This window comes from Dendronephthya gigantea, unplaced genomic scaffold, assembly GCF_004324835.1.
Source record: "Dendronephthya gigantea isolate DGI-Jeju-01 unplaced genomic scaffold, DenGig_1.0 000010F, whole genome shotgun sequence".
NCBI lineage: Eukaryota > Metazoa > Cnidaria > Anthozoa > Malacalcyonacea > Nephtheidae > Dendronephthya > Dendronephthya gigantea.
Genome location: NW_021163020.1, coordinates 1,420,443 through 1,448,119, shown reverse-complemented (window position 1 = coordinate 1,448,119; position 27,677 = coordinate 1,420,443). Strand labels below are relative to the sequence as shown.

Genomic DNA, 27,677 nt, shown 5'->3' with positions numbered 1-27,677 from the left:
CTCTTCTTCGTTTATACATTTTATCAATCCAAACTCTCAGAGAGTTCTGGGTAAGAAAAAAAACGTTTATCATATTTAATTGTATGTCATGTAACGAGGTGTCGCACTAAATTTCGCGTAAGCCTTGATGACTTTATTTACAGCTTCGAGGAAATCTTTTTCGCTCGCAACCTAAATGAGAGAACGGGTGTGTTAACACGAGAACATAGTATCTACTACAATTGGACAAACGCTTCGAAAGAACCTGGTTTTGGAAAAGAATGGAATTGAGAATAGGCCAGAAAATTCTAAGTTTCTAAAGAATCCTTACCTTCCTTCTTGCTCGAATAGCGAACATACCAGCTTCCGTGCAGACACTTCGGATTTCAGCTCCTAAAACAAATTCGTAATTTATTACAGCAGGATTGTCCATGCTTCGTCATACCTCAAATGGTAATTTCTCAACATACCAGTGCTGTTTGGACAGAGTCTAGCCAGAAGTTCGAATCGAATGTCGCGTTCCACACTCATGGATCGCGCGTGGATCTTAAATATACTCGCTCGACCTTCTAAATCTGGAAGACTGAACTCTACTCGACGATCCAGACGACCCGGCCTCATTAGCGCAGGATCTAAAGTGTCGGGTCTGAAAAAGAGTAAAATGATAAAATACTTTGTAATAACATAGTAATGTACATACCACTAACCTATACTAGAGTATAATATAGGTCAGTGGTACATACACAGCATTCGTATTCGCTGCGCGAAATCATTACAAACCTGTTAGTAGCCATTAGTACTTTAATATTTCCCCTGGGATCAAAACCATCCAGTTGATTAATAAGTTCTAACATCGTTCTTTGAACCTCGTTGTCTCCTCCAGCACCATCATCAAACCTGGCACCTTGAAAGAAAAAACAAAATCGCCCAATGCTCGCTTGGGGTGTATTCAATATACCCAGGATCTTCCGTGGTTCAAGGCTTGCCTCCCTGCCAGATTTTGTTGTTGTTGACATTTTGTTCTTCTCAGCTAATTCTAGTCATCAACCAACAAACTAACGTACCTCCAATGGCATCAATCTCATCGAAAAAGATGATACAAGCTTTCTTGGTACGAGCCATTTCAAACAGCTCTCTAACCATACGGGCTCCCTGTAAAAAACGACATATGGAAATAAACCAACAAGCAATTCATTGAACCAACTGGATTCCTAGTTGATGATTTTTAGAAGTACGATAAATGAAAATTCTTAATTTTGCTAAGTAGATCAACCAATTTATTCACGCTGCAACTCATATTATTCCCTGGGGAAAACAGAAACCCCCTCCTCACCTCTCCAACATATTTCTGCACTAATTCAGAGCCAATGACTCGGATAAAGCAAGCATCTGTTCTATTGGCCACAGCTCTCGCACACAATGTTTTTCCTGTACCAGGTGGTCCAAACAATAGCACACCTTTCGGTGGTTCAATGCCCAAGTTCACAAATCTTTCCGGCTAAAACAAACAAGAAGAGTTTATATACAAGGTAATCGTTCTGATTTGAGTTCTTTATACATGTCTTACATGAAGCATGGGTGTTTCAACAACTTCACGTAGTTTTTCAATCTGTTCTTTACAGCCACCCACATCAGAGTAGGTCACATCAGGTTTTTCTTCTACCTATAGATTTGAAGAAACCATTTGAATTCAGGGATCAATTTACTAGGGCGATGCAGAGGGGTGGTGGTTGTACCTACCCCATGGCAAGCAGATGGTCTGCACCCCCCTCCCCAGTACGAAACCAAACTGGATCAGTGTTTGAATCGATTCTTTCAACTGTGTTAAACCTACCTGCATCATGGTAACAGTTGGATCTATTTTTGGTGGAAGAGGGATATGGATTTGATATTTGTTACGATCAACCCTAGATGCAATAAAATAAGCAAGAATCTTTAAAGAAAATCCTTTAACTGAGATACAGATAAGAGAGATCTTTAGGTATCACTTACCCAACTCTCATCCCTTCTTCTATATCTGTTGGAGCAACCTGGTCACCCAAATCAACAACAAATTTTGCAAACTGTTTGACATTTATTATATATTTAGCATCATCAGAATCGGCATTTATTATCTTTGTACATCGAGCAACCTGCAATAAAAATACACAGAAACACTCCGTAAGTCTCCAGGTTTAAAAAGGCTGCTTTTCTTTGAATATTTTATATTTGACCATTCTAGTTATGATACCTGAAGTGGTTGTTCACTGTGTAGAGCTTGCTTGTCGGCTGCTAAATCCCACAGAGCCGGAGGAGCAAGACCTGTATCAGACTCTTTGATACCTTGAAACAAGAAAACACACAGCGATCTACTTAATCCCCTATCTACTAAATATTCTGACATCTTTCAGGATTTAATTTAGCAGCAGGCAATACCAGTCAGTTCATTGACTTTCTTCAATGAATTCTTGATATCCTCCTCCACTTTCTTGATGGCTTTGCTATACGATCCAGCTCCCTAAAGGATATACTCTTTTTTAGTGTTTAGACTATCACAATCTGGTTTGGCATCCAGGAAACTCAGAGAGGAGAAATTAAGACAATTAATAGAATTTTATGACTCACATATGTTTTTAATAATTGAATGTCTCCTTCATCAAGAGCTATAATAAAATAAGAAAGAGCTATGATAACCTAGTGGAAACTGGCAATAGCTTTTTATCTCTCATCAAACCTCATGCCCCCTATCTATTCATATGACTTTGTTCCAATGTAGATGTGCAACTGGTGAGGAATTGTCAGATTAAGACAGTGAATGTTTGGGCAGGCAAATGGCAACCTTCTATCCTTGGTATATCATAACTACGCTTGCCCTTAGTTCACCCATACGGGATGGGTGGCAAGTTTTGCTATGATTACAAATTACAATCAAGAGAATGATAGTCCAACATGACAGTGTGGATTGCTTTGGAGAAATGTGGATAGGATTGACAAATGAGTAAATAGAAATTCGATTATAAATGGATCATGGAATAGACACTATACAGATCTAACATTATGTGATGTATACCACATCAACCACAGTATGTTATAGCATGACTATATACACATTATATTCATTATAGATACATATACAAATTACAAAGTCATGGTCATTGAATAGACTTGTCTCGCAATTCTATCACTGAATTTCAGGCTGATATATACCTTGAAACGGCTTTTCATCTTTATCACCATCCCCTTTAACTTTCCTTTGGTCTTTTCCTAAATAATCGGGCATATTGAAGCAGAAAGAGGAAACTTTTTAAAAAAGTTTTGAAAATTTGTGTATTTGAGAGTTCAAGATCTCGCGAGTCGCGGAGGTTTACCTACAAACAGCCTCGATCTCGTTCAGCCCGTTTAATGCGCGGGCAGACTTGCCACCGCCCTCGAAATCCGACAAGAACATCGAAGCTGACATCGTTGGTGTTTTAGCCAAAAAAAAGTAGAAAAATCGGCACCGGATTGTAGCGGTAAGTGTCCATTATGTATCTCCAAGTTCCGTCGAAGTATCTAATGTGCGCGATTTCTCCTACAACCACGAAAAGCACGTTTTATAGCGCCTTCAAACCAGAGCGTCGATAATTGATTTTAGTGTTTACATCTCTCGGTATAAAACAACGAGTCCGTTCAGATCTTTCCCACAAATTGAAAGCGATTTTCGCTTATATGTTTTCCCCATAAATTGTCATGAAGCTTATCTGGGTGTACGATCGGTTCGAGGTACCGAAATAACAATTTGAGGGGAAAATTTCTCTTGTTATATACCGGACTGTTCAGTATATATTATTTTTATATTCTTTACTGCGCGTTAACCGCAAATCGTGCGATATTTGACGGAAGTAACGTAGTTCAACGTATAGTTATAGATTTTAGAATTTATTAGCTTTTTAAAATACTTCATTGACGAAAATCACACCATTGCCAATTTTGAAACCGATAGATTCCCAAATTGCTCCAATATTTATATCATTGTATAGCATTTTATACTGAAATACCTCCAATATGAACTATTATATTTAAATACAAGTGTTCCAGAGTGTTCCTAATTCATAAACAGGGATTTCAATTCACAATAATTCAATTCGTACTTCAAAAATTGTCTTAATTTAGGACTTAAAAAATTTTTAGTTGTAAAAACGGAAGCCACTTCTCTTCTTGATTCAGCAAAATGCCGGATATGTATGTTAAAATATGTGCCATTTACCCTTTGAATAAAAGACGTCATTCATAAAAACACAAATGTGTATCTTGCAGCGTTTTATCAGATCTTTTTCAGCATACGTTTATCCCTTCTCTCGAATCCACATTTATATTAAACGTTCGGCAGCGCTCAAACGTAATGTTGATTTAAATAATCCTAAAGTATTTCAAAACTGTACCTTGTGTACCCACAACTCCACCACATAAAATTTAGAATATTTATTTAATTGGGTGGCCAGTTAATATTTCAACAAGGCTTATAAAGTTATGAGAAGGCACAGACATTTTAAGGTTTAAAAGATGTAGTTTTAAGTTGTAAAAATGGCATCTGTTCATGGTTGAAACATTGTTACAAGTCAGTAGGAAGTCTTGCACAATATATGGTTGCCAAGTCAGAACACAACAGTTTGCAATATTATTTAAAAGGTCGGCAATATCTGTCTATTTTGAGATTGGCTGCTCGTACATATATAAAGGGTTTTGTTGTGCTCCAAAGTGATTAGTTCACTTGTGGCACAGCTCGGACTAGGAGACCATCATTCTCTCGTGAAGACACTATGAACTTCAGTGTCACTATACAGAGGTGTATATGTAAATAAACCTAAACAGAAACATTATAAAAAGGAAAGCAAGATAAGATGTTTTTGTCTTACATACACATATATGACAACAGTAAAGTCAAAGAAGGAATATAAACCACCTTAGAGTAAGTGATAATACACTGAAAAAGAAGAAGCTATGAAAAGTCATTTAGAATAGTGTAAGAATATGATATATACATTACCTTTCTTTATATTTTCCAATTTCTGTGGATAACCTTATATACAGCATTTTTACTTCCTAGTTATTGTTTTATAGTCACACAATTTTACCTGTCATGTTGTATTGTCAAACAATTTTACTTGTCATGAAGAAGATGCTTTATCTCCTTTATTTAATTATTTTGCTTTGCCAGTCAAACACAAAGAGATACAGTAATACAAACACAATGCACAGGAATATTCACAAACTGACAATCATGCTTAATATTCTTTTTCCATTTGCAGATATTACAAAGCTATAGTGGTTGGTTAGTTAAAATATACCTTGAAAATGCAGACTATTAAGTGTGTTGTTGTTGGTGATGGTGCAGTTGGTAAAACCTGTCTATTAATCTCATACACAACCAATAAATTCCCAAGTGAATATGTTCCGACGGTGAGTGTATTTCTCATTTTGTAATGAAAACATTTGCTTGCATAACCTGACATGAAAGAAAGGGCTAATGGAGATATGTGTGTTTTTTTAGGTATTTGATAACTATGCTGTAACAGTGATGATAGGTGGTGAACCATATACTTTAGGCCTTTTTGATACTGCAGGTAAATAGATTATGCATTTTATTTGGATTAATATGTGCTTATAGCAAAGGTTATACAGTCTTTCCCTATTGAAACTGCTTATCTAAAATCCCTTGCTTCCTCAAACTGTTTACAAATATCATGTTACATAATTGCAAAGAGTTATCATGCTTAATTCAAAATATCTTTTTAAATTTCATAATTTGGCATCTTTTAGTTGTTGCATACTGTGAAAATGTCTTAAAAGTATCTATTTTTCATTGATTCAGTCAATTTACATAGTTATCACAAATTAATGAAGTAGATATCTAATTACCTGTCAATTAACAGGTGCTATCATAAAGAACCAGTTGTGAGCATTCTTATCTTATCTTTTTAGGTCAGGAGGATTATGACAGATTAAGACCTCTTTCCTATCCACAAACTGATGTTTTTCTTGTGTGCTTTTCTGTTGTCTCACCGGCTTCATTTGAAAATGTCAAAGAAAAGGTATGTGCAGTGTATTGTAGATGAGTTTATTTGTTTTGGCTGAAACATTACGTGTGACAGCTAGTGCTAACACGGAAACTCCCATTAATATTTGCACTAGTTTTATTCCAAATAGTAAGGGGGAAAGTAATAGGCAAAAATGGCCCTCCACAAGGCACAATGTCTCCTACAAAGGCTTGTATCACATGAAATCGTACTTTTAAACAAGGAAGTCTGGAAACGTCTGTAATCGTGCAAGTTTACAACTTTGCAACTCGTTGCACGCCTAAACTTATTCACTTGCATGTAAAAAGGTGTCATTTGTAAATTATGAATGTTCGCTTTTTTTTCCCAGTGGGTCCCGGAAATCACGCATCATTGCCCAAAAACGCCGTTCCTTCTCGTGGGCACGCAAGTTGATTTGCGCGACGACGCGACCACGATAGAAAAGCTCGCGAAGAATCGTCAAAAGCCGATCACCGTCGAGCAGGCGGAGAAACTCGCGCGTGAACTCCGCGCAGTGAAATACGTCGAGTGCTCGGCCTTGACACAGAAAGGCCTAAAGAATGTTTTCGATGAGGCGATTTTAGCGGCTTTAGAACCGCCTGAGCAACCCAAAAAGAAGAAATGCGTTATTTTGTAGAAGAAAATGGAATTGCCTGTTGGTGATAAGCATGATTCATACTGGCTGTTTTGGTTTGGCAATGCTAAACGAAAACTATAGAAACATGTACATTTACAGGACGATTGACATCTTAATTTAAGGCTATAATTCGGTTAATATTTTCTAAAATCTTATTATTTTGTATATCATTGTTTCTGCATATTGTGAGGACGGGAGCACGGAGTATGGTTTGTTGAAGGCTATGATCGCATACATCGTTTAAAATAACACTTGAAACCAGTGCTTTAAAATATGGACACATGACATGGATTTAAAAATTGTGAAAACAATGATCAGACGCGCGGCATTATAAGTTGATTTTGTGCATATACCAGTGCGTGAACATTTAATGATTTGGGCAAGTAAACAACATTCAGGTCTTACTTCTACTAACACTTTACGCGTATATAATTTCAGCCTAAAAGGCTTCTTAATATGCTAGTAATGTTTTTTTTGTGTGGAACCTGTGTTTCTAACGTTATAGGCAGACATGTAATATAGATTGTATTGTGAAGACTCTAGTTTACCGCATCAAGGTCTTGTATTGCTTGCTTGCCTGAAAATTTCGTTTGCAAATTGGCTCGGATATTTTTACCCGTTTTTTTGCCGTAATGGGCTGGTCCCATCGGCCAAATAAAATGGTATCAAAGCTAAAGACGGATTAAGAATTTGGGTTAGAAATTCGAGTTCAGTTTTTGTTATCATAAAAATGCTTATAAATAGTTTAAAGATTATATTTAACAGCACTCTGTCTTTTCACGTGCCGAAGGAACGGGTGAATGTTTGGATTTCTACAAAACACGGTGTCGGTGGTCATTTTGTCCGCTTTATGGAAGTAAATTACGAGTAAGACACTTCTTATATGACAAGATATTGTCTGTAATGATTTCTAGTATTGTTGTAAAAAAATAAGATTGTTAAAACTTTGTTACGTCTTTTCTTTCATTCACGCTGTTTTAAGTAGAGAAAGACTGCATGTCATATATCATATAGACCTGCTACACGGCTTTAAAACAACCCAACAATGTTCAGCGTATAACGAAATCTACCCGTTTTCGGGCGTGGCTTGCCCAGGGCTTTCACATGGCTGAACCGTAATTCTCTGAGAAGGCACAGAATATCAACATGTATATTTTCTTCTCATGAATGACGTCCCATTCCGCTTTATATTACCTTTTGTCATCGCTGAAAATTAATTGGAACTTTCCGAGATTTTCCAATGGAGTTACTTTCTCCCTCTTCTTGCTTTTTTCAAACACTTCTAAAACCAACTCTGTGAAATAACACAAGGGAATTGATTCACGGTTACAGCTATTCAAACGAGCCACGGAAAGAACAACTTTGTTTCACGTAACTGGCTTGACAGTTTGTACTCTCTTGTTATTCAAGACATATCCTCGATCGACAATACTTACTTAAAGTAGAATCGACCAGCTCCGGAATGACATCGGATAAAATTTTGCAATTCGTGTGTAACGCTGGATTAACATTGATCTCGATCAGCCATACCTAAACGAGAAGTAGATGCATTTGTTAAAATAATTTGAAATGCGATCACAAACCGAAATTCCAAAACAATGATAATTTATATGGCTGGAATTCAGGAGACGCATCACCATGCTACTAGTAGATCACCATGCAGTCGCATCACCATGCAGTACTGGATTGAACCCTAAATAAACTTTTACCTTCAAGTCTTCATCGAGCATGAAGTCAAAGCCAAGCAAATCAAAATATCCCAATTTCCTTTCGAGTTTGTAGCGCACGCTCTGGAAACAATGCAGCATAATCTCTTGCATTCGTTTCTACAGATGATAAAACAAGACATATCTTGAAAGAGCGCCATGAAAATATCGTTAGGATACGATAACGTTCACTAAAAACTGTATATAAAGACGTCTTTCGTATACAACTTCTTCGCCAATCTCTTGAAATTCAATCCTACCGTGAAAGAAGTCGCCATCCAGTCAGAAGGTAACGCGTTGTTACTGCTTTTACTAACATATTCTTGAAGTTGCTCCAGACTCCAAACTGTCTCTTCTTTCACTTGTTCGTACAAAGGATGTTTTTTTTGGATGTACTAAAATATCATCAACGATATCATTCAAATACGAAATAATTTTCCCAACCCATATACATATGATGAGCTTTCTCTAAAGCTTAATGTGACACCCCCTCCCCACAGTAGTGGCGGCGGGTACTCGACCCCTACCTGATTGGTAAGGTGCGCATGTACTTCTTCCTGGTTCAAACTGTACGGCACGAGAGACAATCGTACGTAGCCCGGATAATAGAAAACCATATAAGGTGATGTGCCTGCGATCAACATGTAGGTGCGGATGTCAGCTTTGTATCCGTTAAGTAAGAAAGGATTAAGGATGTATCTGTAATGAATTTAAAGCCATGTAGTTCACTTCATTGAGATAAGAACGATAAGATTGATTGATTTTTTTATATGTATTACTTTATAATGATGCTTTTCTTTACTTGAATGGTGATAGATACCTTTGCACAACTCTGCCAGGAGATGGGAAACATCTCTGGCGACCTTGGTTGTTTACCAAAGGCCCAAGTTTTTCCAATAGTTCATCTCGATTCCGAATCAGGAAAATTCCCTTCCCTTGATTCATCCCAGTTGGTTTGCATATCCATATTTCACCGTCTAAAACGCCATAACATTGTCTGTATTAATACAATCTTTGCTTTCATTATGGCAAATACGAAGATTTGGTCTAGTGTTGGCATTGTGCTGCTTCGTAACTGGTATTGAGCATATGCTGCGTTTTCTTATGCATCAAAATATTAAAAAACTCGTCTACCTTGGTAAATGTGCTGAATGAAGTTATTTATTTCCGTTTGATTTTGAAGTTTGAAAGTCTCCGGTACAAAATCTTTCATCTGAATTGCTCTGGAAGAATATTTCGATAAATATTTTATTGCATGAAAGTCGCCGTTTGGCAAAAGCCCGCGATAGCAAAATAAATGATTTCTTTTGCTTTGCTACCTTCTGCTGGGAGATTGTATTTTGCTGTTCACCCTTTCAAACTCTTGTAAACTTGTCAGTAATCCGATTTTAGTTGTGAGAACGTTACCATTGGGGATGTGGTTCACCAGTTGCTCACCTTCAATTAAGAGATATAAAATAAAACGCAATGTCGGCAAAATGTCAGCCTGTCTTGTAAAGATATTCACAATTATATTTACAAACCTTCTCTAAAGCTTAAGAAATCTAAATTTCTTTTGCATTCCACCCATTTGAGGTAAAACGTCTGATCGTGCTTATCATAAATTCGATTCCAACCAAGTGAAGATAGCGTTGCTTCAACCCTGAAATAAAAGATATTTATAAAAACGACTTCATTGCCATGGAGCAAAAATGAATCATTTCCAGCGTTTTTGAATCCGTCGACTTGCCAGGTGTTAGAGACTTACATTTTTGCTCCGTTGTGACCACCAATAAAAAACGTTGGGGCCTTTTGATGTAAACTCGTTGAGGATGGGCTTGGTCTGCAAAATGGTTTTGAAGGATCTCTCGGATTGTTCGTCTGATCATCATCGTTGTTGCCTCTTCTTCTTGTCCCGCCTGGGTGAGTCAATGTTAGAACTTTGTTTTCAGACAAATTGTTTTCTCAACGAACTTTCAATGAATTTCTGACAAGTTTTAATTTATAAGTTGCTCCAGAAAGTCGAAAAAAGACTGTGACGAAGGATGCGCCCTATTGAAAGATAAGGATCATTGTTTACCTCTTTCTCTTTTGTTGACGGAGTTTTTCATCAATCCCTGCTTCCTTGCACCGCCTCCTTCGGCTCCGCCTCCAGAGTTAGGACGAGTTGTAACCTCAGTTACTTCAACATTGATATTATCCAATGACAAAGATGTATTTACATAATCTACTTCTGAATTTGTATTGTATCCATTCTCATTATTACTTTCTAACGGACAACTACCATTCAAAACCTGTACTTGTTCCGATGCCTTGTCTTCTACCGAAGGATCGACATCGGATGTACAAAGGCTACAAAAACAAGTGAGACATGTATTATCAGAAAAGATATCCTCTTTTACAGCGCTATCTTCTTCATCAATATCACAATGTTCTGTTTTTATATCAATAAGGTCTTTTTTAAAATCGATTATTTTGCCTTCCATTTTATCTTTTTGATCGTTTGAGCGGACATCCTGGACCCATCCTGTTTTCGCTTCTTCATTGCCTTGATAACGATTTTCTGTTTTGCTTTTCACAAAATCCTCTTCGTCATTGTCGTTTACTTGCTCATCTTCAGAAACGTTTCTCCCCAAAACATTTCCCGCCGTCTCATCCAAGCCTTCATTTTCTTTAAAACTTTCCTCTTCACCCAAATCATCAGCTCGTTCGTTAGATTGCGGCGTTGAAAATATAGATTTTTTTAGTCCAGATCGAGCCGAAGTTCTCCAACGATGTTGTGAACAAAAGCTAACGGGAATAAAATAAATATAGGTGCAAAGCCTGTCAGTTTTGACAGTCTTGTCCATTGGCAAACTAGTTTATAGAAGTGATTGAGCTTTCCAATAAAAGTGCAATTTTTTATATCTCACCTTTTGCATGTACCTCTCAACCACGTGTCAATAGACTTGAAATGATACACCATGTTATAGTAACTCTTTGATACATACTGATACGAATCGTGAATCTGTACCCTAGTTAAAACTGAATCAGTTGCAATCAAATGCTAATGACAATAATTGAGATGTCCAGCATTTCAACTTACTTTCCTTTCTGCCATCTCGCCCCGATTGTCTTCTCTCCATCACCAGCCCAGATCTCAACATGAACCATGTTATGCTTTTGTTTACGTTCTAGGATACACAGTATTGTTTCTAAGATGTAGTAATTCATGCTAGTCGGATACACCTGGTACGAACTTATATCAAGGTAATTCGGTGTTAAAAACAAGCTTACTTTTGGGATTAAAGAAAACACCAGATACAAAAACCAAATCTCCCGGTTTCATTTCTTTAACATTTTCAATTGTACCCGGCAGAGTATCGAACTAAAATGTACGACAGAGAATTAGATTTATCATATATTTCAAGGACAAAAGAACACAGCAGCTGTACCATGTAGGCTTGATTCCAAGGCCCAATAAAAAATCCAAAATCTTCCTTCAAGTCACGAAGCACTTTACGCACAAGTCCACAGCAATCAAGGAACAGTGGAGCATCGTATTCTGGACCTGAGAATGTTACATGTTTGAAGACATAAGACTTTCTCCACACCATAGTGAACAATATTGAATATATGGCAGAGGTAGAGGGTGGGCGGGTCATTTGAAAATGGGTGTGGTCATTCTAAAACTATGAACTATGAACTATGAACTTATACCCCATACATACTGCCTGGTTCATGGTATCGCCTGGCATAAGGTACTCCAAAGTAGGACTTTGCTTGCTCAACAAACTTTTTTCTCAGTTGATCCATTTGTTCTGTCGTTCTCACATTTTGCTTTGATCTGTCTTCTGATACCGCATATTGCTTCAGCTTATTCTAGTAACACCAGTATGAATATTCAGTCAAAAACTACTAAAGGTGTTATACTCGCTTAGGCCATCTGAAATGAAATCCCTTTCCATCATGATACAATTGGGTGATCAGAATTTGACCTCAGTCAAAAGTAAATCTTCCAACACTCCACCTCAAACTCTAAAGTTTTGCACTGTAGTGATGAAGAAAGATCATTAGAGGATTGCTTACCCGTCTATTTCTTTTAAATTTCAAAAAGGCACTTTGGAGTGTCTCAACTGTTTCCTTCCTTTCTTCCATTACAATCGTTTCACAGACCTTTTCTCGTGCATTAGAGACATCGTTTGGATTTTCACAAAATTTATCCTGTGATTCTTGTAAAGGATCCATTTTATTTCCTTTTTGGAGCTCGCAAGTGTAACTCCCGTTATGTAAAACCATGCTTTCTTAGGAAAGATACTTCTACGAAACTTTTATAATCATAACAAAACAACCATGCGATATTGTGTATTTGTTTACCTTTATAAAAGCTTTTATATTGAATTTGGCGTTAGGTTGCCCTAACAACGACCATAATAAACCGTTCAAATTTTATTAAATATTAACAGAACATCATACAATACTTCAGTAGACATTCATAATACCGTTCTTCTCTCTGATCTTTTTCACGAAATCGATAAAATTATGAATTTTCAGTGTCAAAAGTTATTACAACGATGTTTACATTTCTATGTAAATGTATTTTAAACATGGCCCTCGCGCAAAAAAGCCAGCGGTTGCAGCGAAAATGTAGCAAATTCTCGTCTCTGATTGGCTGATTTTCAAACGTTTAAATTTGAATTTGTAAATTTTGAGTAATTGTCTATTGATGCATTTCAGTTACATGTCTGTTTACAAGAGGTTTTCTGTTTGAAATAAGCAAATAAAAAGTTCTGTAACCAGCGAAGTTGTCTTAAAATGGGATTAACCGAAAGCAAAGTGCCTTTCGAAGAAGATGCGGGTTCAGAAACACCGAAAACGGAGAAGGAAATCGGCGTTTGTGCAATGTGGGATCCACGATCGCCCAGCAATGATTTCGAGAGGACACCGGTTTTTGATCGGATTGAAAGAGTAAAAATACGCGATCAAGAAGACATTGGTGCCGTCGTTGGGGACCCTAGATCTCCCTCAAATGAAATAACACGTACTCCGGTCACTGATGAAAATAAAAAGTCGTCAACTGACAATATTTACAGCGAACTCCGAGCACAATTGGAAAGGTTACAAATCTATGATGGCAGCGGCATTCACAATACAACAGCAAGCAGTGAGAATCTGGGCAATGATTCAGAGGTAGGTTTAGCATTCAAGCCAAATCTACAATCAGATTGGAGTTTCATCGCAAAATATAAATTCCTACTAAAGTGCAATATATTTGTGACCAAATGTATGTTAATTTACATGCCAGTCAACACGACCCCTGGTTATCAGTTCCATGTGCATGCTCCCTTCCACCACAAAGGGTATCTTCCTTCCCTGCTCAGCTACGTGTGAAGAGTATGTCAAACTAACATTTACAAGAGTATTTTGCAAATTTAAAACTTCACTTGCAGAGTATTAATGCTGTGGCTCAACAGAAATCCGTTTTGAAATTACTGGACGAAGAATCGTCGCCGAAGAACACTGATTCACTCTGCAGTCTACCCAGCACACCTCCTTGCCCTAAATCCCGTAGCACACCAAGACAGTTGACCCCTAACTCCCCCGACACCCCAGGCAGCGCCTTCAGGGGGGAAACAGACGAGCTCATCAAAAGAAGAAAGCCTTTGTCAAAGAAACAACGCAGCTCCCAGAATGAAGATAAACTCCAGAGAAAGGTGTTGAAAAAAGCGTTGTTAGGCGAGCAAGCGACACGCTCACCTCTTGGCGAGAGGAATGGACCAGTAGTGAAAGATGGAAGAGCAGGCGTGAATGGCAAGATGAAAAACAAGTCCAATGCGTTCGTCAAGTATCGAAAATATAATAGTCTAGATGAATCGTTCAATGATAGTTTTTCTGGAAAGGAAAACGAACAGATTAATGTATGGTAGATTTTAAAATAGTCACTGAGGGAATATATTATACCGTGTCAAATGGTGACGCTGACGCGACACAACTCGAATCCAGGCCCTGTTACACTATCAGTCTAATCAGGTCCCTGTTCGAATTATGGAACTTAAAAAAGCTAATGTTTATATAAAAAAATGGCTATAAAAAATTGTAGTGTGAACAGAGCTTTTATAATCACTAGCCAATATCGCATAGTCATGATCAATGTATATATAACTACGAGCTGTGATGAATATTCTAAAATGTACAAATTATATCTATATATTTTATAGATAATTAGTATACACAATATATTAAGATCTCGATTTTCTCATCTAACAGAGTTTGACCTTGGTTATCGTGTTTATTTAGATATAACATTGGAAACATAATAGTGAAAAAGTACATAGTATGCGGCAAATTTTTAGGTAACATGGATACCACGGAGTCGGAGTTCCGGAGCCGGAGTTTCGGAGTCAAAATTACGGAGTCTGACGTAATAATATTGGAGTCTGTTAAAAATATGGAAAACACGGAGTATAAATGTTTGGAAGTCTGCCAAGCTCAGTGGTCAATGACTCAACGTGACTTATGCAAATTTGATAGCGTTTTTAAACAACATGGCGTCAAATTCGCGTAACGTTTTTGCTATTCCGCAAATGGTAAATAAACGACCGAAAAACTTATCCTTAAATATAAATAATATTCCTCAATTTAAATGGGTTAGTATAGACTTATGAGCGATCCTTCATTTATGAATATATGTATAATTTACGTTGACTCCGTGTTTTCCAAACATTTATACTCCGTGTTTTCCATGTTTTTGGCAGACTACGTGTTTTCTCAGCCTGGTGTTTTCCATAATTTTTGACTCCGTGTTTTCCAATATTATTACGTAATTTTGACTCCGGCTCCGGAATTCCGACTCCGGAATTCCGACTCCGTGTTATCCATGTTGTGATGTGGCAACGTTGAATCAAAGCTAGATATTTATTTCACCCGCTCCTAATAAAGTCATCCTATTGGCTGAACACTCCCGGCCTGACAGCTCAACATTGCTTCTGATTGGACGAGCATAGTGATTTGAATAATATGATTAATTCTTTCCTTTCATTTCTGATGTCCAGGCTCAGGAGAAGAGAATTAATCATATTATTTAAATTACTATGAACATCCAATCAGAAGCGTTGTTGAGCTGTCAGGTCGGGAGTGTTCATCCAATAGGAGGCTTTATTTTGCAGACACGAGGAGCGGGTGAAATGAATATGTGCTTTTGATTCCAGTTTGAGACATCACTTCAGCGCTGGTCTTCGAAGAATAAAGATGAGTCTCCTCCATGCCAAGAAAATTTCAACAAAAATTTCTATCAGATTGCTATCGTCTTCAGCAGAAGAGAAGTTTAATAGAAGTTTACTATCTCTGACAGACTGTCGTTGGTGCATGTAATACCAGGTAATATGCCTTTCCCTTTGCGTGTTTTATCAGCTTGCTTCATCGTGAGCTTTTGGGCTGAAGTTCCACGTGTCTTTAGTTCACGTCTTGTAATGCCTTTCTCGTAGTGTTCTTGTTGTGTTCGCTTTGAATACAAACTTGTATAACACTAACGTTGCTTTTTATTCTTTTCATGCAGAATTTTGACGAATTAAAGCGAAGTTAAACGATGAAATTTGTGAACAACAGATTGACGACCGATGAATGGTGGCTGAACTGGCTCAAGATAACTCGCCTTTGAAGAGAAAGCACGTCCAGGCTTTTTCTGGGGAATATTGATGATATAAGAAAGGTAATATACGCTAAATCTGACCGTCGAGGCGCTAACCTTCCCTCTAACCTCACGCAAATTACGTTTGAATTGAGTTCTAAAGACCTCAGCAGTGAACTAATGGTGCCTTTTATTCTTCCAGGTGGAGTTTGAGAGCTTTAAACCAAACTGAATGAGAGTGAAGTGGGCAAGAAGTCCGTTACGTAGCTGAAATTGCCCGAGACGACTCGCATTTGACTCAAGATAACTCGCCTTTGAAGAGAAAGCACGTCTACGCATTTTCTTGGGACTTGTTGATGATATGAGAAAGGTAATATACGCTAAATCGTATGTGAGCCGCTAACCTTTGCTCCAATCGCAAGCAATTACCTTTGAATTGAGTTGTAAAGACCAAACCAGTAAACTAAATTTGCCTTTTGTTCTTCCAGGTAGAGTTTAAAAGCTAAAACCAAACCGAATACAGAAATGAGGGAAAGAAAACCCATTGATGAAATTCCCCGAGATGACTCGCATTTAAAGAGACAGCAAGTCTAAAGCTGCTCTTCAACACTTGTTGCTAAAATGAACAGGTAATTTTGGGTCTATTTTATTCAAAATAGGATGGGAAAACTTGAAACGCTTGATCAGGCATCATACGTTCTCTCAACTGAATAGTCACCGCACGTTTTCTCCCGATATTTGAGTTCCCTTCATCGAAGGTAAATCCTTGAAATCGCTGTCTATAACAAGCATTCCTTTGGTTTTATTGCAGGTAGCGATTTAGCGGGTCAAGCCATTTGAAACGACGACAAAACCTGTTCATAACAAAACGTGAGTATTAAGCAATTAAACATTTTTAGATAAACCGAACAATAGTGAGTTTATGATTCAGGTCAAGAACGACAACGCTCGCATGCATGATAATTGAATATAAATATTAATAATGGCAAGAAAGGAAATATTTGAAATCCCAGAGGGGTTTTATAGATGTTGTTTTTACAATCCCGATTTTACGCGTGTTTCTGAATAAAAAGAAATAGTTTGCTTATTTCTGTAATCTTTTTTCAGGTTGATGAGTAACAGCCAAAACGACGGCAAACCACGCCTATAATGTAGGGCACCTCGACGGCAAATCTACGCTTAATGTAGGCAACCTCGACGGCAAATCTACGCGCCTAATGTAGGCAACCTCGACGGCAAATCTACGCCTAATGTAGGCAACCTCGACGGCACTCTACGCCTAATGTAGGCAACCTCGACGGCAAATCTACGCCTAATGTAGGCAACTTCGACGGCAAATCTACGCCTAATGTAGGCAACCTCGACGGCAAATCTACGCCTAATGTAGGCAACCTCGACGGCACTACGCCCAATGTAGGCAACCTCGACGGCACTCTACGCCTAATGTAGGCAACCTCGACGGCACTCTACGCCTAATGTAGGCAACCTCGACGGCACTCTACGCCTAATGTAGGCAACCTCGACGGCACTCTACGCCTAATGTAGGCAACCTCGACGGCACTCTACGCCTAATGTAGGCAACCTCGACGGCAAATCTACGCCTAATGTAGGCAACTTCGACGGCAAATCTACGCCTAATGTAGGCAACCTCGACGGCAAATCTACGCCTAATGTAGGCAACCTCGACGGCACTCTACGCCTAATGTAGGCAACCTCGACGGCACTCTACGCCTAATGTAGGCAACCTCGACGGCACTCTACGCCTAATGTAGGCAACCTCGACGGCACTCTACGCCTAATGTAGGCAACCTCGACGGCAAATCTACGCCTAATGTAGGCAACTTCGACGGCACTCTACGCCTAATGTAGGCAACCTCGACGGCACTCTACGCCTAATGTAGGCAACCTCGACGGCACTCTACGCCTAATGTAGGCAACCTCGACGCCAAATCTACGCCAAATCGACGCCAAACAGCAACGCATCAGCGATGCCCGAGCATCGACAGGTTAGAGTAGCCTGGTGGTCAAAAAATGTGCATGCAGGGGTTAGTCTGTGCATGATTAACTTAACGAAGTTAACTAATTTAGTTAACGAACTTAAGTTAAATAAAGTTTTAAATTCAGTTAACTAAGTTCTGGCCACCAGGAACATAGCTAATGCATGATGCATGTGAGAAAACGTTTCTTAAATTCGGTTAAATATTTGAATCGGTTTTGCGCTTAGGACTGCTCGCTTGTGCTTAGCGCTGCGCTAAAGTTTAGGTTGATAATTTGTTTGTTATATAAACCTTGAAAACATATCACAACTGTTATATATACCCATATTTCACCTAAGAAATGGCTAAAAAGCCATGCACACTAACACAAACCATAGCCACAAATGGCAGACATAATCCCGTAGGTTCTTTCCTCTTTCTCTATCTTGTCCTGATTGAAATCATCTTCGGCTCTTGAAATCCGGTCAATTGCGGCTTTCGGAATTACCATTGTAAAATGATAACTAAAGGGTCACTATTCGGTCTGGTTGTAAAATTATTTTTATGTAAATACGTTTTTGATTTCTCAGCAAACATTGTAAATATACGATTATATCTTGCCTTACTATATTTGAACATATAATATTGTGTATGTATTTATGAAAAAACATGATTTATATCAAAATATGAACAGATACAAAACATCATGCACTATACCTCATAATCTCGTAGCTGCACATAAAATAGACACGCACACGAGTAAATACATTGATGCAAACCATGGCCTATATAATGGCCTCTAGTTTATATCTCTCTTATCTCTTGCATTCACTTAAGGCTACAGTTAAGATTCAAGCCAGAAACATTGATTTTACGGCATGTCTTATACTGTCTTGCTATTCTGAAATACATGAATTTATGCAATCAAAGTTAACACACACATGCTCTCAATGAATTTAAATTTACTTAAAAGAAAATAAGGAATGGGTGGGGGGTGCATGCTGTTATCTTGAAACGATATATATGCCTTATTTCTACTATAGTTAGAAACCAATTACGAGACAAACATTGGCAGTGGCATTGTAACTTTATTATTTTTCCAAGGTCTCTGTGAGATTTCCAATCATTTAGCTTCGTCGGGCAGTGCTTATGAAAAGTAAGGCGCCACTTTTTGTCTGTACTGTTTGACTTTGCTATGTGGTTCGAAGTGTTAGCAGGTATCTTGGGATATCTAATAACGTTGCAGTGTTATTTTCATTGCTGTTTCTATAAGAGCAGCTTGCTTTGGCTATATGCCTTAGCTCTAAAAGTTTTTAAACCAGATTTTTAAAGAAAAAAATGTACTCCTGTGGCTGTTTCTATAAGAGCAGCTTGCTTTGGCTATATGCCTTGGCTTTGAAAGTATTAGTCCAGTTTCTCTGAAAAAAAAATTGTACTCTTGGTGCTGTTTCTATAAGGGCAGCTTGCTTTGGGAATGATATCCCCCTTGCATGGTTCAAAAAATGTTGACTGAATTTTTTGAAAAAAAAAATTTACACTTAATGCTGCACTTGGTTTCGACAGTTTGTTGCTTTGGCTATATGCCTCAGCCTCAAAAATATAAAGTCAATTTTTTGTGGTATTTTTTTCCAAACTTTGTTTCTACAAGGGCAGCATGCTCTGGCTATATGCCTCAGCTCTGAAATGTGCAATGAAGTTTTCAAGGACAATTGTGTATGCTTTCATGCTGTTTCTATAAGGGCTCATGAAATATCTTCAAGTTAACTCGATCCTTGAAATATGCATGTGTGCACAGTTTGACAGCTTAAAACGAAACTATTAGGAACACTGCCTATGATTTGTCAGCAGAATAATTTTAGTTTTTGGACGAACGTAACTTGAATCTAAGCGCTCTGAACTCAGGAATTTTTATGTTTCACTATATTAGTTCGTCGATCTCATAAGCTTTATTCAGCTCTCTCTACCAGAGTTAGTGGGTTAAGTCTATAATAGAACAAAAAAACTGAATACACGATAACTTATAACTTAGAAACACTTATACTCATATTAATGCATGTTTTACTGATCAGTCTTAAACATTACTCAAACACAATAGCACACTGTAAAAAGACATGAACAATTTATACTAAAGTATGCCAAATTAGCATATAACCTGCACTGTTCTGTAAATTCAAATGTCAAGATCTTAAACGCACCTACTTTGTAACCGGAGTTTTTGATATAATAGTTTAATGTCTTCGTATATTAATGTACTTATGTATAAGGAAAACACACACGCTTTGTAATACATGTTTAGTGAAGTATTAATAAAAATAGGACCAAAATTGTCCGTTTCCTCTCTCTTGATTTCAATATCTTAAACACACACACACTTTGTTGTAATACATGACTTTGTTTTAATAAAATCTCAAACTTGTGTACTTTGTGTTTAATTCCGGCTTTCGGTGAGGGTTTTTCTCCAGGCACTCTGGTTTCCCTCGTAAAAAAACAGTGTCCGTGTGTTCGGAACCGTGTTTACGGTTGGTTTTCCATACGAAAATTGAACTTCTCACGAGTAAAATTGCATGAAAGCTAAACATTTCTGTTGACAATTTATATCCGCATGATTGGCATGTCTCGTTATACTCGATAAAAAGTTTAGAATATTTTCGCAACCCAGTAGACTTTAATGTCTGACGTAAACGCCCTCAGAATAGAAAACATAATGGTCTAATGGAAGCTGACTTGTACACACGGTTACTGGGTTCAATTCCCGGAACACTGTTCTTTGTCGCGATGAACTTCACGTTCTTCAATTACAGCATGCAAAGCTAAGCTTCGTCTTTAGACTATAATTTTACTTGACGAGTTGTTGATGAGCACTTTACTGATTTTGAAAGACGTGATACAGCCAAATTGAAATGGAATACTTCCTCATCATGGTGCTTATAAAAGAACGACCACATTCGCCAGATACGTGACTTTAAACGTGGAATAAGTGTTCTTCAAGACTTCAAGATGTTCTCTTAATCACCACCTCATCCGTATCATTTGATTAAAGGTCACAAGATTAAGACGAGATAGTTGAATATCAATGAGAACGAAGAGACAATCCGATTGGCTATAAAGTGATGCTGAAGATTCCTTAGCGACAAAATGATGCGAGCTTGTTAAATCCTTACCTTACCTACTGCACCTACTTTGAAGGGGCTTCCTTTTAGAACCAGCGCCTGATGCACTGAGATTACATTTTAACTTTATTAAATGAATATTCTTTTTAGTCCGTTTTGTCAGATCAAATTTTGTTTTAATTTATGTTGTCAACTATGACCGCAGGAAAACTGGACGATAATTGTGATTATTTATACTGATGATATTTTTACTGTTATATGGCATCTTATTTTCTTATGTTCACGATCTCCGTTGCTACCATGCTAGTCTTCCTGGACGAAATCTGTCATGCAGCCCAAGTTAATTCTGAAGAAGATATTAATTTTAATTTTTAAAAAAGCTTGAGGCGAATATTTGTTATCAACTAGTTCGTTACAAACTTTTCTTTCAAAGGCTTTGCTTTGTAGTTTTTTTAAAAAACATTTTAATGCTGTTGTTTTCTTTGATTTGGGTGCCCTAAGGGAATGTTCTTGTTGGGTATAGATTTAAAAATGCTGTCGATAAAAGGTAAAAGAAAATCGTAATTTGGCAAGGTGAGCATATTACTGTTGAAAAAGAATAGCCCGGTTTGATAAAGGTGTAAGTGTTCATGTACTGACATTACAAATTAATACATGGAAATACCTGCCAGATTTTTTCAGTATCAATCGACATTTTGGTTTCATTTTGTTAGCTATTCTATCTAGTTTTAAGAATATAAAAAGGCAACTGAATTCTTTCTTTCGTCTGGCCTAAGACATAGACTTTTCCCTATAGCTTTATTCTGACTTACGCTGCATGCATGGTCACGTATTCTCGTACAAGTTTGAACGGTTTAATCTTTAAGATCAAATCATCAACATTCAATATCTCCCCGCTTTAATAAATATATACCTTCTGGAAACCTCGTTAGTCGTTACCACGCGTTAGCTTTCTTCCCGTAATAACACTGCATGGCGTAGATGATCCGTAAGTGCTTTGACCTGCTGCAGTTCAACAATGCTTCTGAATAAACGATCAGAATTCCAATAATACGACAATTTCTTCTAAGCCGGGAAAGGTTTTAATCAGAAATGAAACCATTTAAAATTTTAAAGGCTTTTGCATATGAGCATGTTGGTAAAAATTTTGAACAAAATAACCTATAATAATGCAATGGTTATTATATAGCAACTCGACCGAGAATACTTCGCGCAAAGATTAAAAATATGCCTGTTAGTTAACGGTTTTAAATGTACTTTCACATAAAGGCAGTTTACAGAAATACATAAATTCCACACAAAATATCGGTCGCTTATGGCTAGGCTAAATATTATAGCGTCATATTTGACGACGTCATCTTTTGTCTTTCGGATGAACGTCCTCGTTTAGTTGCACCCGGGGGGAGGTAGATATATATTAATGGACGCGGACCACAGCTGGCGCAAAGGGTGAGAAACGTGATGTGCTTCTTGCCTCGCTGAAAGGCATCCTGTTCCAGTCGTCCTGAAAGAATCGTAACGTTTTGAAGTATTAAAAAAAATTCCTGTTCTTGCGCGCCCCCATGTCTATGGGGGACATAAACTATTACTGCATGTGGTATAAAAAATTAGTATAGACTTATGAGCGATCCTTCATTTATGAATATACAGGGCCGTGCGCCGCTAGGAGAGTCCGAGAAAATTTTGAAATATATATAGGCCTCTAAAATGGCCGCAAATGCCTCTCGATTTAAGGATTATTGGGAAATAGTAGATACTTTGTGAAGTTTCCAGATACTTTGTGAAGTTTCCATAACCATGCTTTGGTTATGATGTCAAATATTTTGATATGGATAACCACGCTGTTTTAATGGTCAAATGCTTGTCCTAAAAAAGTTGCAAGCATGTTTGGCGCTCATATACAAACATTAAACAATATAACCATGCTTTGGTTATGATGTCAAATATTTTGACATGGATAACCACGCTGTTTTAATGGTCAAATTCTTGTCCTATGCGGTAAAGTTGCAAGCATGTTTCGTGCTCATATACAAACATTAAATAATATAACCATGCTTTGGTTATGATGTAAATATTTTGATATGGATAACCACGCTGTTTTAATGGTCAAATGCTTGTCCTATATGTAAAGTTGCAAGCATGTTTCGTGCTCATATGCAAACATTAAACAATATAACCATGCATGCTTTAGTTATGATGTAAAATATTTTGACATGGATAACCACGCTGTTTTTAATGGTCAAGTGCTTGTCCTTTTTGTCTCTGTTTTTTTATTTTGGCCAAATATATGTACTGAATATAATTAATTTCAATCCATTTGTAAACATGGCGGATTTATTACGACAGATATCGTTGGAAATTAGAATACTCATTATTAAAATATACGTTGAAGAAATAGAATTTACGATAGTATTCAAGATAAGATACACTGCATATACTTGTAAGCAAAAAATACAATTGCTAAAAATATTGCTTGTAAATTTGAGCGAACTAAAAAATATTCGAAATTAAAGACTAATTACGGAAAAATTATTGGTGGGGCTAAAGCCCAGCGACCTGATATATGTATAATTTACGTTGACTCCGTGTTTTCCAAACATTTATACTCCGTGTTTTCCATGTTTTTGGCAGAATACGTGTTTTCCATAATTTTTGACTCCGTGTTTTCCAATATTATTACGTCAGACTCCGTAATTTTGACTCCGGAACTACGGCTCCGGAACTCCGACTCCGTGTTATCCATGTTACCAAATTTTTATATTAATCGTGTCTTTATGAAATATATATTTATTGAGTTGCGTTCTTAATATGACTCAAATCAGTACAGTCTCTTCTTTTAAAATCGATTGCCTCTAGGGCAATACATATTCGACAAGAGACCACATTTCTAATTTTTCGTATGTGGCATGTGTCTTTCTCTGCATGGAAACAGATTAGGAATTGGGCAGAGTGACCATTTTCGTTTTAAATTCATTTGTTTGCTCAGTTGGTATGATTACTATAAGACGAAATCTGATATAATATGGCAACTCCAACATTCACGACATATGTAGCTATAGTTACCTGGGCATAATGTACTTGTAGTATTTGAATTCCGGTAAAAATGTTAAATCTCAATGATAATGGCACAACATATAAATTGCAATAACATAATGATATACACTACGTAATGGTTACCCAGCTTTGCTTCCGCCTATTACCAAATAGGTCAATTCCTCATCGCGACTGAGTAAACAGCAATTTTAGAATGAAGCTTTTCATTTCACAAGAAAAATATTCCCCGAAAAAATAATTGCGTGATTTTAACAGGCAATAAAACTTAAACACTATTGACTTTGTCAAATTAAAAAAATGTTATTAATTTGCCAAAATTGATTTTTATCAAAATTGATATCTCTATAAATATTGCTTGATTACAATCGATCTTTACAACCGTTCTACTGATTCCTTGGTGAGTTGTCAATCGAGGAAGTGCTTCTTGTATACTGGAAGGTAAACTCTTTTGTTGGTGGTAAGTGTGGTTCCTTCTAGAGTCTACAGACATTCTAATTGTGACATTAGAAGTTTCAATTAGAGCATTAACGAGTGTTAACGCACATGTTGGTTCATTTAGAACCTAAATTATCTGTAGTCGAAATGTTGGTGAGTTTGTTAGTTTTCCTTGTCCTACCGACGGCAAAAGCTCAGTCTTGCTCTATGGTTAACTGGTGGTCAAGCTTTGACAAAAAGGGCTACTCAACCTGTTCCTTTCAGTCCACCTACATGAATGGCCTTTACAGGAATGACTATGGGAGTGATAAAATTTACCGTCTTGAAGAAGTGAAATGTTGCGGACGAACACCTCCTTACTATAATCAGCCAACACAATGCATGGCCGCTGATTGGGTTCACAGTCTGGATAAGTAAGTAACAGAACTTATCGAAGAAGACGGTAGATCTAAGTTAATAACATCATCCACATAGATTTGATAAAAGTGAGCTTGATTCTTCTCCGACCTCTCTGGATATTTATTATTTTAAACTCCATTTTAACAACATTTACAGCAACCATCGCTGGAGCACATGTCCCACTGGTCATTTTCTACAAGGTCTTTATAGAAGTGACGGAAACAACCTGCACAACATCGAATATGGAAAATGCTGTAAACCTGCTAACCATCCTTATTGGTGGGGCGACTGCTACGATCACGACATTAAGATATCGTTTGACAGCAAGGGGGTCAGTAAATGCAATGCTGAATATTACATGACAGGCTTGTATCGAGGAGGCTGCGATGGCTTGAGCTGTATCGAAAAAATCAAATGTTGCAAAATGTACCCAAGTGAGTTTTACTAAGATAGATTAACGGTTTACTGGTTAGTTGTGTGATATTTATGCCAGTTATGTAACCAATCCAGCCAAAAAGCTACTTATTGTTGTTTCTTTTATACTGAGAATCGATATAAGAATAACTTGCTAACAAGTTTCATATCAGTGAACCTAAATCCTCTAAACTCCCCATTTCAAACCACTAACTTTAGACCCACCAACTTTGACCTCCTTATCCGACGTGAAAACACGAGTTATGGATGTGACTATGAAACATTTTGCTCTCCTGGCACACTACCTCGGTTACGGTTGGTGCTCTGGCTGTCGTGCTGAGTGGGTTGGCGAAGACTTCAGACGCAGCGGAGACAGTTGGCATGCAAGTAAAGCAGGATCATGCGAAGGTTATAAGTCGGACCAACGGCTAAAACTCAACTATGGCGACTTCAAGTTTTCTATCAAGGATATCAAATACGGAGATCCTGTGATACAGGTTTATCAATTTACCCTTCACTGGTTTTGATTTTCGTTCATTCAATTGCTGGAGAACATTGAAGGCTTTAGCGAATTCGATGCTTGTCAACATAAAATCTCTGCACTCTTTCTTTCTAGTCATTACAGCCAACTGTCTACGATTCCGGTAGAGTGGTGAATGATGACGTCAGCAGTCTTGTGCACAAGATTGAACGAGAAATTCGCAGCGTGAGAACAGTATCCCATACCACAACCAGCTCATGGAAATACTCTCATGAATTGGGGATTGAGATATCTTACTCACCACCAGGAGCTACAGGTGATATATTATTTCTATCTTTTCAGGCTTTCTACGCAAGTTCGTAAAAGTCTTAAACTGTCGCACTGATCTACAGTTTCACTGCTCCCCCACCGTCGCAAATTTCGTTCATGTACTTAGTATGTTCATGTCTATATTTGTGTATTTAAGAGTGTCCATAACATAATGGTTGAATGAACAAATCGATTATATTTTGATCAATTTCTAGGGGGAGTCGGAGGCAAGGTTAACTATAAATTCAACTACGAGAAATCGTCGACCACGAGTGATTCAACATCAAACCAACAATATAACAGTATTAAGATTCTGTCACAGAAAACTCTCAACCCAAACTCTGCTGCCACGTACAAGATCATGCTAACCAAAACCCGATCCACAGTACCCTATACTGCAACAGTAATTGCCCACTTTTCAGGGGAAATGGACGGATTTTTAAGATGGGGAGGTGGATACGGTGGAGATAGTACCAATTATCACTATCAGTAAGTGGCCGTCGAATCGACCTCAGGCGCAGTGCACAAAGGCTCAAGCCCGGTTTATTTGTAAAAATCTTTTAGGCACAGAGGCAGTGGAGATAGACCTACATTCAAATATCGTTTTGGAAGCGCCAGCAAACCATTTTACACCGCTCTGAAAGAAGAAAGCGACCGCAGTATGCGTCCTTGGCAATGGACAGACATGAAAAATAGATACACGTCAGCACAAAGCATAATAAATACCTTAGTTGATGAAAAATTGTATGAATTTACTTTGACTGGAAAGTTTGAAGATGTTATAGGTAATGGGTTTTTAAGTTTTCGATTGTTGAATGTTTGTAAATGAAACCGGCATTTGCTTTTGAGAAATAAAAGAAAAGTTGTTACTTGTTAGGTAAATACTGAGTTAGTTTCATTTCGAAATGCGATTTCAGGTCAACATGCTGAAGTTCAGTGGAAGAGTGAAAGTTTGAGTGGAAAGAAACGTTCATTGTTTGGCGGGAAAATGCCTCTTACTCAGGAAGACTTCCCAGAATCCCTCAGTGACGAAGATCCACCGGAGATCTTCCCAGCACCACCTGTGGTCACAATCAAACCAGTCATCTTCAAGGAAGACGCCGTTAAGCACGAGAAGCCTCTTGGTTGAAGCCTTTTGAAATTACTACAAATGATAAAAGCAAATAGAAATAGATTCTGATAAATTTGTGTAATTACTTTAAAATTTGAATAAAGCTTTCAACTGAGTAGAAACGCTTTACTGACACCTTAATTAAACTTTAGTGACAAGCTAAGATGATGGGAGTGATGCGCGTGCGCAGGCCCAGGGAACTGCCGACCCGCAATTATTTAGGCAACAAAAAGTACAGGCCTTGCGGGTAACTAACTCGAGTATTCCAGTGTATTTTCCAATATTGAAATGACCTTCTCTTATTCGCGCGTTTATGGTTTTCTCAAGCGGTTAACCTTTTTTTATTGTCACGGTAGTTATTTCTCATGATCTTTTTTCCGTATATTCTAATGTAATGTAAAAAATGCATAGGATACTTGGCGAAATTATACGGAATATTGCAACCA

At 37.6% G+C, this 27,677-nt stretch overlaps 5 protein-coding genes and 1 long non-coding RNA gene across 6 annotated transcripts; 4 read left to right on the top strand and 2 right to left on the bottom strand.

Annotated features, from left to right (window-relative positions):
* Positions 1 to 51: 51 nt before the first annotated feature.
* Positions 52 to 3,311, bottom strand: LOC114518047 (26S proteasome regulatory subunit 7). Its single transcript, XM_028537948.1, has 13 exons — positions 3,166 to 3,311; positions 2,584 to 2,621; positions 2,395 to 2,476; positions 2,210 to 2,301; positions 1,972 to 2,111; positions 1,814 to 1,886; positions 1,547 to 1,642; positions 1,313 to 1,477; positions 1,044 to 1,131; positions 760 to 883; positions 450 to 625; positions 311 to 372; positions 52 to 171 (listed from the first exon to the last, which is right to left on the bottom strand). Exons 1-13 carry the CDS (start codon positions 3,236 to 3,238, stop codon positions 76 to 78), a joined length of 1,305 nt encoding a protein of 434 aa, XP_028393749.1. The 5' UTR covers positions 3,239 to 3,311; the 3' UTR covers positions 52 to 75.
* Positions 3,312 to 3,375: 64 nt separating this feature from the next.
* On the top strand, positions 3,376 to 7,121 carry LOC114518088 (cell division control protein 42 homolog). The gene is made up of 5 exons (XM_028538002.1): positions 3,376 to 3,470; positions 5,247 to 5,397; positions 5,489 to 5,561; positions 5,920 to 6,029; positions 6,364 to 7,121. Exons 2-5 carry the CDS (start codon positions 5,293 to 5,295, stop codon positions 6,649 to 6,651), a joined length of 576 nt encoding a protein of 191 aa, XP_028393803.1. The 5' UTR covers positions 3,376 to 3,470; positions 5,247 to 5,292; the 3' UTR covers positions 6,652 to 7,121.
* Positions 7,122 to 7,214: 93 nt separating this feature from the next.
* On the bottom strand, positions 7,215 to 12,897 carry LOC114518086. Its single transcript, XM_028538000.1, has 17 exons — positions 12,405 to 12,897; positions 12,047 to 12,197; positions 11,771 to 11,886; positions 11,613 to 11,703; positions 11,422 to 11,509; positions 11,249 to 11,350; positions 10,417 to 11,126; positions 10,105 to 10,255; positions 9,881 to 9,999; positions 9,677 to 9,794; positions 9,492 to 9,580; positions 9,178 to 9,334; positions 8,885 to 9,056; positions 8,618 to 8,752; positions 8,361 to 8,477; positions 8,088 to 8,181; positions 7,215 to 7,945 (listed from the first exon to the last, which is right to left on the bottom strand). Exons 1-17 carry the CDS (start codon positions 12,612 to 12,614, stop codon positions 7,842 to 7,844), a joined length of 2,724 nt encoding a protein of 907 aa, XP_028393801.1. The 5' UTR covers positions 12,615 to 12,897; the 3' UTR covers positions 7,215 to 7,841.
* A 160-nt stretch (positions 12,898 to 13,057) lies between these two features.
* Positions 13,058 to 14,554, top strand: LOC114518331. The gene is made up of 2 exons (XM_028538307.1): positions 13,058 to 13,505; positions 13,766 to 14,554. Exons 1-2 carry the CDS (start codon positions 13,131 to 13,133, stop codon positions 14,240 to 14,242), a joined length of 852 nt encoding a protein of 283 aa, XP_028394108.1. The 5' UTR covers positions 13,058 to 13,130; the 3' UTR covers positions 14,243 to 14,554.
* Positions 14,555 to 15,536: 982 nt separating this feature from the next.
* On the top strand, positions 15,537 to 17,115 carry LOC114518489. The gene is made up of 6 exons (XR_003686493.1): positions 15,537 to 15,692; positions 15,871 to 16,023; positions 16,145 to 16,312; positions 16,431 to 16,571; positions 16,754 to 16,812; positions 17,050 to 17,115. It is a non-coding gene; the product is annotated as an uncharacterized LOC114518489 (long non-coding RNA).
* A 7,350-nt stretch (positions 17,116 to 24,465) lies between these two features.
* Positions 24,466 to 27,341, top strand: LOC114518245 (aerolysin-4-like). Its single transcript, XM_028538207.1, has 8 exons — positions 24,466 to 24,539; positions 24,642 to 24,930; positions 25,073 to 25,350; positions 25,550 to 25,827; positions 25,947 to 26,127; positions 26,336 to 26,609; positions 26,685 to 26,905; positions 27,038 to 27,341. The coding sequence occupies exons 2-8, from the start codon at positions 24,665 to 24,667 to the stop codon at positions 27,247 to 27,249; spliced, it is 1,710 nt and encodes a 569-aa protein (XP_028394008.1). The 5' UTR covers positions 24,466 to 24,539; positions 24,642 to 24,664; the 3' UTR covers positions 27,250 to 27,341.
* Positions 27,342 to 27,677: the final 336 nt, after the last annotated feature.

Bases quoted from the DNA above. Each gene is read 5' to 3' on its own strand.
- LOC114518245 (XM_028538207.1), top strand. From the start codon at position 24,665: ATGTTGGTGAGTTTGTTAGTTTTCCTTGTCCTACCGACGGCAAAAGCT. The intron at 25,828-25,946 runs GTTTATCAATTT...CTTTCTTTCTAG, and splicing joins ACGGAGATCCTGTGATACAG to TCATTACAGCCAACTGTCTA. The intron at 26,128-26,335 runs GTGATATATTAT...ATCAATTTCTAG, and splicing joins CTCACCACCAGGAGCTACAG to GGGGAGTCGGAGGCAAGGTT.
- LOC114518047 (XM_028537948.1), bottom strand. From the start codon at position 3,238: ATGCCCGATTATTTAGGAAAAGACCAAAGGAAAGTTAAAGGGGATGGT. The intron at 1,643-1,813 runs GTAGGTTTAACA...TCAAATCTATAG, and splicing joins CAACTGTTACCATGATGCAG to GTAGAAGAAAAACCTGATGT. The intron at 1,132-1,312 runs GTGAGGAGGGGG...CGTTTTTTACAG, and splicing joins TGCAGAAATATGTTGGAGAG to GGAGCCCGTATGGTTAGAGA.
- LOC114518088 (XM_028538002.1), top strand. From the start codon at position 5,293: ATGCAGACTATTAAGTGTGTTGTTGTTGGTGATGGTGCAGTTGGTAAA. The intron at 5,398-5,488 runs GTGAGTGTATTT...GTGTTTTTTTAG, and splicing joins CAAGTGAATATGTTCCGACG to GTATTTGATAACTATGCTGT. The intron at 6,030-6,363 runs GTATGTGCAGTG...TTTTTTTCCCAG, and splicing joins TTGAAAATGTCAAAGAAAAG to TGGGTCCCGGAAATCACGCA.
- LOC114518086 (XM_028538000.1), bottom strand. From the start codon at position 12,614: ATGGTTTTACATAACGGGAGTTACACTTGCGAGCTCCAAAAAGGAAAT. The intron at 11,127-11,248 runs GTGAGATATAAA...TATTCCCGTTAG, and splicing joins TTGAGAGGTACATGCAAAAG to CTTTTGTTCACAACATCGTT. The intron at 8,182-8,360 runs GTAAAAGTTTAT...CTTCTCGTTTAG, and splicing joins TGCTCGATGAAGACTTGAAG to GTATGGCTGATCGAGATCAA.
- LOC114518331 (XM_028538307.1), top strand. From the start codon at position 13,131: ATGGGATTAACCGAAAGCAAAGTGCCTTTCGAAGAAGATGCGGGTTCA. The intron at 13,506-13,765 runs GTAGGTTTAGCA...CTTCACTTGCAG, and splicing joins ATCTGGGCAATGATTCAGAG to AGTATTAATGCTGTGGCTCA.